This window comes from Tinamus guttatus, unplaced genomic scaffold, assembly GCF_059628265.1.
Source record: "Tinamus guttatus ecotype Peru unplaced genomic scaffold, ASM5962826v1 Tinamus_guttatus_pri_ptg000229l, whole genome shotgun sequence".
Lineage (NCBI taxonomy): Eukaryota > Metazoa > Chordata > Aves > Tinamiformes > Tinamidae > Tinamus > Tinamus guttatus.
The window spans coordinates 1188028-1198370 of NW_028288763.1; the positions used below are offsets into that span (position 1 = coordinate 1188028).

At 40.7% G+C, this 10343-nt stretch overlaps 1 protein-coding gene across 1 annotated transcript; it reads right to left on the reverse strand.

Annotated features, from left to right (window-relative positions):
* Positions 1 to 1010: 1010 nt before the first annotated feature.
* On the reverse strand, positions 1011 to 9519 carry LOC104568883 (uncharacterized). The gene is made up of 5 exons (XM_088525633.1): positions 9432 to 9519; positions 4919 to 5055; positions 3662 to 3763; positions 2137 to 2248; positions 1011 to 1573 (listed from the first exon to the last, which is right to left on the reverse strand). The coding sequence occupies exons 2-5, from the start codon at positions 5047 to 5049 to the stop codon at positions 1472 to 1474; spliced, it is 447 nt and encodes a 148-aa protein (XP_088381759.1). The 5' UTR covers positions 5050 to 5055; positions 9432 to 9519; the 3' UTR covers positions 1011 to 1471.
* Positions 9520 to 10343: the final 824 nt, after the last annotated feature.

Here is a 10343-nt window from a genome sequence, read left to right on the forward strand (position 1 = left end):
TCTAGACATAAATGAAACTAATTGGTGTTGCTAGGGCCATTAAGCCAGGTAAAGCATTATAAAAATTATAATGGTTGCAGTTGGGGTGTGTGTGTGGCAGGGTTATTACACTTGCAAAGGCTGTTTATTAGATTCTCCTGATAGTGAACAGCAGAAATTCCTAAGCAATAAATTTGAAGTATTTGCTATCACAGTAGTAGTATGGAGTTACACAGAGTGGTCAGTTCTCTGATGACTGTTTGTGGTCTTTGTTTTTTTGGCTAGGTGTGCAATTTAGTTTGCCACCTTCTGGCCTTAACAAAAACTAAGGCACTAAGCCTGCTTTTCAAAGAAAATACCTTGCATGCCCGTTGTGGAATGGGAAATCAAATCTTGTTTTTTGGAGATGCTGTAAAATGCTAGTGCTTGAATGCTGGGGTACTGAAGCCATCACCCTCTAAGCGCCACCTTTTTGCTTCACATTTCATGCCAGCAGAGGTTGTGCCTGAGAACAGCACTCAGGTCATTAGGCCATTAAATACTGTGCTTTCCTTTTTCAAAAATACATGAAGGATGGGAGAGAGGAAGCGGGTGTCCCCTCTTCTAGGGGGAATGCCCAAACCACAGCAAGGTGCTTTCAGTTTCCCTCCTGAGGCCACTGTGTCTGCAGTGTGAGAAAACTCGCACAGCAGAGACTGGGGAAGAAGCTCCCAAGGGGACCAAATAATTCAGGGCAGTTGGGGCTTGTTTGTGAGGGACGAGAAACCCACCTGCTCCTACGTGCTGCCTTGTGCAGGGAGAGAGGGTGGCCCCTATAACCACCTCCATCTTCTAAGCTGTGCTCAGGTCTCCTTTCAGAAGTTTTCCCCCTCCCCTGCAGATCGGTGGTGTCAAAAGGCTCTTTCCCAAATTCTACCAAATTCTAGCCTTTCCCTGTAGTACTGAGTAACAAAGAGAACAGGGTATCTTGTCTCGTGATTAGCGTGCACAATGGCCCAGTCTTGGAAAATTAAGCAGATAACACTGGAAAATAGTTGAAGAAACAGTTTAATTCTTAAACAGTATTATGATTTTAATCCTTACTATTACTTTTTCAGTGTTAAAATTTAAAGGATGACCAGCATTCCTTCAGTCTTCCACAATCTAGAACCTTTTTTATGAAGTTGTTTATATGAAGAGACACTTTATGTGTCTACTTTATGTTGCATTAAAACAAAACAACAAAAAAGACAGAAACAAACTTCCTAATTACCCAGACTCCCATTTCAAAAATAGCAAGTCAGGCAGTTATCCAGCAACAACCTCATGATATTTTAAATGTTTTTCTTTTAAAAAAAGATATGAAACAGCAGTGACCCAGCACTAGCCTAGGTTTTAAATATAAAAGAGATTTTTATCAATGAAAATTTGAAAAACAAACTGGCTGCCACCACCTGGGTGTTGAGTATATTGGTCAGAGTCCAGCAATGACCTCCTATTGCGACGCTCTGCATTAATTCTGCAGTCCATAATTTATGGTCCACCAAAACGCCACGACAAGCACGGCTGCGGGCACCAGCTTCTGGCACAGGCACCTGAAAGGCAGCCTGCAAACCTGGGGGAAGAGAGGGGACGCAGTCAGAAACAACAAGCAGCAAAAAGGTGGTACAGAAGAGCTAGCCAGAGCGCCTGCACGTGAGGTTGGTGTCCAACTGAGAGGACAGTCCAGCTCCTTTCCAGAAAGGGCTGGTGGAGAGCGTGTGGGGTGCTCGGGTACCGGCGTGGCTGGTGCAGTGGCATGTTCCTATCGAAGCTCTGAGGACTGCGCAGCTCTTCTCCGGAATGTAAAATGTAATCCCACTTACTGCATCCTAGATGGGATAAATGGGCCTGTTTTTTCAAAACTTTTCATAGTGAAAAAACCTGTCTGCACAAAGTCCCTGTGATTCCAGTGGGGCTTTGGCAGTTGTTTGATTCTGTTTGCAGACTTCTGGCATACACTATGAACAAGAAATGTCAATGTTTTAAAAGAAGAGGATGGTGGGGGAGTGGAAGCAACAAACTAGGGAGTAAATCCAAACCCAGCCTCACATTATGTGCTTTACATTTACATGGGAGTGAGTGGTTGCTATTGCCCACTTCCCAACAAAAGGAGTGCAGATAAAGGACAGAACGTACCCAGCTTGCATAGCCAATGATCCTCTTAGTCCAGTTATTGTTCCAAAGGTTTCCAAAGCTTCTTATAACACTTTTAATAATATTCCATGTCTGGAAAACACTGATAGCAACCCTAATTAAAAAAAAAAAAAGAAAGAAAAAGGAGGGGGAGATTTTATATATATATATATATGTATATTTATATTCTACAGTTTGTAAGTAGAATACCAGAGTTTAGAAAATTATAAAGAGAAATCCAGAACTCCAGTATGTTCTTTCTGTGGAGAACATACAGGTCTATGAAGTATACATACATGTGTGCTTCTATAAATGCCTAGGAAGGAGACCTCGTAACTTAGAAGGGCTTAAAGGCTAAATAGTCTTTCCTCACTTCCCCGCCCCCGAGGAAGCATTGGTTATGGCTGACTTCAAAGGGAATGTAAGATTCTGCCCACACTGTTCAAAAGGAAAAAAAATCCTGATTTTCTTGACTGGAAAATTTGCAATTTCTCCTGTCCGCTGATTAGATTACTAGAAGTCAAGAAACATATGTAATAATAGAATGTCATAAAATGCATATTATATATTTAGTCTACTTAGTTTCAGCATCTCCTCAACATTCATTACACCTGCCTTTATATGAAATGTAATAGCTTGTTTTTAGAATTAGTTGATCATCAGCATTAACCAGCAAAATGTGCAGCAGGTCTCCTGAACTGCAGCCTTGGGCCTTTGCTCTTTTGGGCTAAGAACAGTGCAACCCAGCAAGTGCAGTTTATCCTTAATGAATCAGAGTCCAGTGCAGTAATATAAAACTAATGTGACTAGCTGCCTGAGAGTCTCTGAAAGTTATATCCAGGTTTAGTGGATACAGACATAAATCCAGGCTTTATGTCTACCAAGGGTTGCTGTCTGTGTTCAGAAACCCACATACTACTGAACCACATTCTTTTGAGGTCTGCAATAATTGACTTTTGCCAAACTGATGAGAGAAAAGAGATGGAATTGCACTTGAGTATATTTAGGGTGCAAATGATAATTATATGTATGACCTTAGGACGTTACTGCATGTAAGTTAATCTGCAGCTGTCAGCTCACAGCAGGTAAAAGACAATTCAAACTAGTTTAGCCACCTAGGATTTATGTGCACTGGCAGATTATTTAACATGCACTAACCTGTTAATTCCTGGAGCATCACCCTTGCTAGGTTGCTGTCATCACTCAGTTATGCTTAAACGGTTTACTTAAAGGCACCTACAGAAATCACTATAAAATCTTAAATACTGAGAAGCCTCTCTTCCCCCCCCCCCCGCCTTTTTTCTTTTTAGAACTCTCACTGTAAATGGTTTGAGTCTATGGCAACAATTTACATCATCCCTCCTTGTAACATAAGCTGAAGTTTCTATGTCCTCAGGTCCCCTATGAAGCAGCAGTGGTCGGTGCAATACCAAACTTTGGCTGTTGGCGCCGAAACGTTATTATTTGTCCATCTTAGGTGAATACTAAAAGTATGTAAACACCAACAATATGCAACAACACAACTCACCTGTGTGCCAGGTGAAGCAGGGCATCTTCAAACTTCCTGTTGTAGAGCCGATTGAAATCATCGCCGATCAGGGCCAGCTGATGGCCAACCTGCACGGCGGAGCTGTGAGGGGTTCGGGACGTGTGTTAGAGGAAAACCTTGCAACATTGATTCTTTCTGAAGCTGCCTGCGGGTTACTCCACCAAAGCTGGGCATGTGAAAACTGCATGTTGGGGGTTTGGGGTTTTTTACTAATAGCTTTCTTGATTAGACATCTTAAGTCTGTATTTATGCATATGCAAGAGTGCTGATTTTTTCATAAAGAGCTGCACATGTTGCATTCTTGAAAACTTATGTTGCCTTTTTAGGTGACTGTTTTCTTTGTCTTTGGCAATGGATTTTTTTTCCCCCAAAGTCAAAATATGGAAATATCTTTCAGTTCAGATGTCTCAAAATATTTCATGTTAAGTAACTGCTCATTTTGTTGCCCAGCTGATTTACTCCAGTGATTTCCCTGGTGAAGCGCAGTCTCCAGCTACTGGGTGGTGCTAGAGAACTATCTGAGCAAAACGTAGAGGTTGTTGGGGGAGAACTGGAACATTCAAGTCCTCAGAGAGCAACTTCTGTGAAGCCAGCGGCTAAGGAACTTGTGTTAATTTCAAACTCTGTTTAGACTTTCTTAATGAAAGTTTCCATAAAATTTGGGTTCTCTTTGGCACGCTTCATTTCTTTCATGGAAAAAAAATCAGATTATATATTTTTAATCTGTTGTATTTCTGCTGAGATCTCTTTATGAAACTTGCTGAACAGTTGATTTAAGAGCCTCATTCTAGAGATCAGTCTAGAAAAACTTTGGGATTAATTTGGCCATTCAAACAAAAAGCACACAGAAAATAATTTTCATGGGCATGAAGAAAGATATTCCCTGGGCTCCTCAACTGGAAAAAAATGTATACAGAGGATTACACAGGGTAAAAAGGCAACTATCGGTTTGTTATGAGAGGCGCCTAGAGATTATGTAAAAATGGCTTCCTCAGCTGCTTGTTATAACAGCTGGGTTTCTAATGAAGAATCACATCTGCGTGCTTGTGCAGTGACATTTAACACACAATAATGTTATGTGATCACTGTCAAGCACAACAGGTTATCTACAGTTGTATCTAGTCTATTTTCAATAGCATCCACTGAGTATTTGGCTTAGCCAAGAGTTGTCTTGAAAGTCTGGGGTTTTGAATCGGGTGTGAGAGGGACAGACAGACGGAGCATTAATGATGATACCTGATATTAAACTCCATTTGCTGTGTGGTGTCTGGAATTGTTAGGAGGCTGCTGTAACTTTCCTCTCCCGGTGCCTGACGGGGGTAGCTGGAGACAACAAAGTGCCTGGGGATCCTCCTTGTTTGAGACATCTTATTCTGCAACAGATAAGACAGACAATCCCACTGTTACTTGTAGTATGAACTATTTTCATTTTAGATAGAAAGTGTCTAAAATATCAAGTTGCTCTTTTTATTTTTTTCCAGCAGAATGCAAGCACTGCTAAGATGACGACTAATTTCAGAGCAGTCAAAGGAAAGTTTCAGTGCGCCAGCAGATGTACAGCATTTCAAACATGCAATATTTAGACTGCTATTTCTTTTTATTGGTTCAAAACAACGTAGAAATTGGAAAATCGAGATAAATATAGCAGATGCAGATAAGTATAGTTTCTCAGTGGTTTCACTAGGTATCTGATGCTTTTCCTACAGTGTTTGCAATGACCTGCCCAGCAAAATTGAGGTCTGCATTCAGTAAACTGCGCAAAATGTACAACTTGAACAGGATTTCAGATGTCCTTAATTTAATTCTGAGTTATGCCTTCTTCAGATGGCATCTGTCACCTTAGAGATTACAAGAAGGGGCCCACAGAATTAGACTTTGGACCTCCATCATGCAAAGATTTAAAAGTATTACGAATTTTCCAAGCCTGTAAGTGGATGGCAAGAACCAGTGAAATCAATGGAGCTACCTGCTCATACGGCTGGGAATTTGCTCGCAACCTGAAGCCTTGACCCTGCATGTAGCCCTGTTGTAGGCTGTTGCTAAATGCCAAAATTGAATGGCTTTCAGCATCTCTAATGCATCGGTGTATCTCTAATGTTTCTGGTGTCGTGATACGCTTTCCTGGAAGCATTAAAGAGGTCCAGGTCACCAACAGAGCCGAGCTAATGCTTTTGTAGCTTTGCACATGTTTTTATTTGGCTTATGGGCAAAATGACATCAGAGCTGTGCAGGGGATTATCTGAGCGCACCAACACGCCCTGGGAGAGCCAGCACTGCTGCCCTGGGGAGATCTGCCCCTGTGCTGGGTTGTGTTTGGGGGTGCCTGCTCACCGAGCCTAACACAGGCTCCTGGGTTTGCTTCATTTCTGCCTCGTGTATTTTTGGCCTGATCTTTCACGGTGCCTTCAGTTCCCGTTCCTGGCTACATCATTAGGGAAGTAATTCCTGCTGTTGATGGAGCGATCTTGGAAAACAATGCCTGGACTTTTCCCCAGGCTGGATTCCTTTGTCCCATTAAGCACACGCTCAATGGGCCAAAAAAATAGAACTTGCATAAAATATTCTCAGAGATGGAGCTAAACAAAGCAAAAGGTACCTGTCATGGTGCTGCCCGCGGTAGGTTTTTCTATGATGTGTTTATGCAGCGCCTAAAGTCTTATCTCCTCTAGTTTTACCCTTGGGAGAAGACTGGGCGTTGCTGCACCTCCTATTCTTTCAGTATGTAGAAGAAATTCACATTTCCCACAAACTAAATTTTTAATAATAGATTGTATTATTGTATACATAATTTTATACATATTATTGTATATGTATTGCATACATAATTGCATAAGTAAATGTACTTCCATAAACTACCAGAAACTTGATACTGCATAACTGAAAATATTCTTGGTTCTAAAAAAGCAAAGACTCCTCTCAGTGGCGTTTAATATGATTGTAGTTTTGGAAAAGAAATATAAGTATTGTTTTATGCTCAGTAAATATTAGCCTATGTCATAGATTAAAGTTAACTATTTTTTTCCTTTATATTTTCTCTGCTCTACTTGTATAGATGCTGAAAGTCTACTATTTTAAATATATCCAGTGTCTGAAGAGCTGTAGAGTTTGGCAGCTACAGACAGGAACTGGGATCAGGCATTCAGCATTTTATTCCAAATACTATTAATGGCTTGTATGACCTTAAGTTGCTGAAAGAAATGCCACGCTCCTTTCTCCAGGCCACATTCCTTTTCTCCCAAGGGGACACCTGTGGCTTTCTACAAAAGAATGGCAGAATCCAGCAATCTTCTACAAGGTAGTTAAAAGGCTTACATAAGGTTTTATATATATTTATATATATGTATTTATATATATATATATATATAGTTTCAGGTGCTGTATTTACAGGAACTTCCAGGTCTCTAACAGCAGATGCGATTCCCTGTCACCCTGAGCCTTTGTAGCTTTGAACTGGGGCAAGGCTCCTTACATACCATATAGCGAAGCCGTTTCACCTTAAATAAATCCATATTCACTGCAGCAGGTACTTGAACTGACTCTTCCATTTGCTGGGTGAACATCTAAGCCAGCAGGTTCTTGGGTGTAGGGATGATGTTTTTCAGAAGAATACTAATAATACAGTGGATAAAATATCAAAAATTGGCATAAGAGTTTGCCTATTGCAAGTTTATGCTAAATATTCTTAGGCTTTATGTTGCGAAAATTTCTCTAAAATAGGTGTTTTCTTCTTTCCTTTTCCCCCCTTCATTTCTAGAATAGATGCTAGTTTCAGATTCACAGGGCCGCACAATGGAAACGTCTATATCTGTACGAGATGAAAGCCGAGTTCTGAAAAAGACCTGCACAGAGTCGATGCGTGGCAGGAAGCAGACATGTCAACAAACCACGCGGTCCCGCGACAAAAGCCCGAACTGCAACATATGCTGCCCCACACCTGTTACGACAACACCTCCCTCCCACAGGCTAAAAAAGAAACTGCCGGCGCTATTAGCTCAGGCCCTTTCGCATCCAGCCGCAGCCCACGACACGCTTTTTTTGCCAACCTATTTGTGCCACTGGAGAAGGGGAAGATGTGGCAAAGAAGGTATCGACAGCGCTACTTTGTAGGCCTGATGGTGCCGGGGCGAGGGCGCTACGCGTTGATGAGGCACAAGATGCGTCCAGTTGATTTTCAAGGCAAGGCTTGGTAGGTTCCTCCTTGGCAACTGAGGACCAAGCTGAAGAGCTTTACTGCTTTGTCCTTGTTTTTTTTAACAGGTAAATATAAGGATCTTCTCACTGTCCCTGTCACGCTTCCCGTCTTTCTCTCGTTTACGCACAAAGTCAAATTGAACTTGGTTCATAAAACCCACCAGGACCTGAGCGTGCATGAGCAATAGCTTCTAATTCAGGTATCAAGCGAACATAAGTCTACTCCTCTCAACATATTCCAAGAAAGAGAAAAGCAGGATCCTAATTTAACAAATACAGAAAGTTTCCAATCTAGCATTCAGATCAAAAAGCTTGTTCTTCATTTATTTTTAAAGTCTTTGATGAGGCAAACTTAAAGCTTAATTTTAATGATGAAGTGCCTTCAGCAGAATGAATAATGTATTTCAACATACCTAATGTTTTGCTGAATAAGGGCCCCACTCCAAATTTAATCATTGAGCCTTCTAAATGCCTGATGATGTGGAAATTATGGCTCTTTGTAAACATAATTGTATTTGAATAATGAAGCACCTTTGGTAGAAAGAGTATTTTGACTCTTTCTCCACATAGTCAGCTTTCTTCTATTTGTGTTTTTTTTTTCAACTAACAAAAGGGAACAGAAAATCTTTTTCTTGAAAATGGAAAATATTACTAAATCAAATATACTGACAAGTGAGTTGAAGAAAATATAGCTCTTTAAATTTTCTTGTATTCAGTTTGGGCAATGATTTTTTCTTAGAAGTCAATCATAGTGATCTTTCAGTATAAGATACTGCATGCATTAGTTGTAGCTTATATATTCTGTTTATATATTTTATTACACATATTTATAGTTTATATTATATGTAATTTATATCTCATGTACACAGTTTACGTAATATGCAGCTATCACACAGATAAATTATTCAGAATTACAATATGTGACTTAGTACGTTTTAAAGATGGTTATGAAAGTAATGAACTTCTGTTGATACTCTTAATTCCACTATTAGGTCTCAAAATTCCCAGGAGCTTCCTACGTAAATAAAGATTGCCAGGGAGGACTCTTGCCCTTTATCCCTGAGGTATCAAAGCATATCTCAAACTGTTTCAGATTCTACCAGCTGCCTATGCAAACTAAAATTTACATGAAAAACAAATAGAGGCTTGGCTGTTTGCATATGTGCCTTCAATCCAGAGCCAGCTCTTCCAAAACATGACATCACCCTCCCTGTTGCAAATATAAATCTCTATTCTATTTTACAAGGACAAAGTCTTTGATAAGATGGAGGAAGATTAAGGACTAGTTAGCATTATGGAAAAACTTGGCGCTCAGGGTGAAACGGCAGGGAGGAGAATAGCCTTTAACACACACCCCGCTTTTTAAGCTTTAGGCTTTGCCGCGGCCGCTGTCAGAATTGCCGGCCGTGGCTGAAGAAGTTGTTGCCCTGAGCTGTTGGCTCTCCTCTCTGCCAGGATAAAAGCTGAGGAGCAGAGCAGCCAGGCTGAGCGTGGTGGTGAGTTCTGAGCGGAAGCCCTGAGCTGTGGGCAGCAGGGATGCAACAGGTAGGACATTTACCTCTCCCGGCTGCCTCCCCAGCCTCCGGAGAGACACGGGAGCTTCCCAGGACTTTTCTCCTGGACCGTGACAGTTTCTGGCAAAACATGCTGACGTAGCTGTCAATAACCTCAATTCCTCCTAAAAAGATGAGAGGTTAAGTAATCATTATCCATCCTTCTGGATTAGGTTTCTGGACCAACTCTTAAATTGCTATCAGGTCAAGGAGCAAAGATAAACTCGTTCTTTGTCTCATACTGCGCTCTCCATTAGCTTAACTTCAATGACCTTGGATACTGTTTACACATAAACACCTCTTAATATTGCTTCAAACAGCTGTTAAAGGCGTACTTCTGTAAATCTAAAAAATACGCCACAATTTTTTCACATGAGATTTCACTTAATTTTTATATTCAGTAAGTCAATATTGGAACACTTCTTCACCGAAAGCTTAACACAAGGTCTCCTACCCGAAGACTGAATAGGCGCGAAACACTTGACTGTATTCAAAAATAAAAAATACGATCTTTAAGCAGGATAAGCAGCCACTGCAGAGAAAGAAGTGTATACAGTAAGAAGACTACGTGGAGGAAACCTTTTGAAACCGAGATATTTGCACATTAGAATCTGTACTGTGTTTGTTTTACGTTAGTCTCCCCTGAAAATATTTAAGGAGCCTACAACTGAAAGCCCGAGTCAGGACTTCAGGAATAGAGGCCTCGAGTTTTCCACCGTCTTCAGGTAGGCCAGGACTTTATGCATTATTGGCATTTCTATGTTCTCTATGAGAGCACTCAGAGAGCTCCCATCCTGACTCTGACATAATTATGTTCATGTTAAAAATGCATGTTTTGATTAAATAGCTTGGAAGATAAAATTTTCCTTGAAACATTTACTGATTCCTTCAGTGCTAACAAGTGTATTCCAATAGCT

Bases quoted from the DNA above. Each gene is read 5' to 3' on its own strand.
- LOC104568883 (XM_088525633.1), bottom strand. From the start codon at position 5,049: ATGTCTCAAACAAGGAGGATCCCCAGGCACTTTGTTGTCTCCAGCTAC. The intron at 3,764-4,918 runs GTATCATCATTA...AACCCCTCACAG, and splicing joins CAAATGGAGTTTAATATCAG to CTCCGCCGTGCAGGTTGGCC. The intron at 2,249-3,661 runs GTGAGTTGTGTT...TTTTTTAATTAG, and splicing joins CTGCTTCACCTGGCACACAG to GGTTGCTATCAGTGTTTTCC.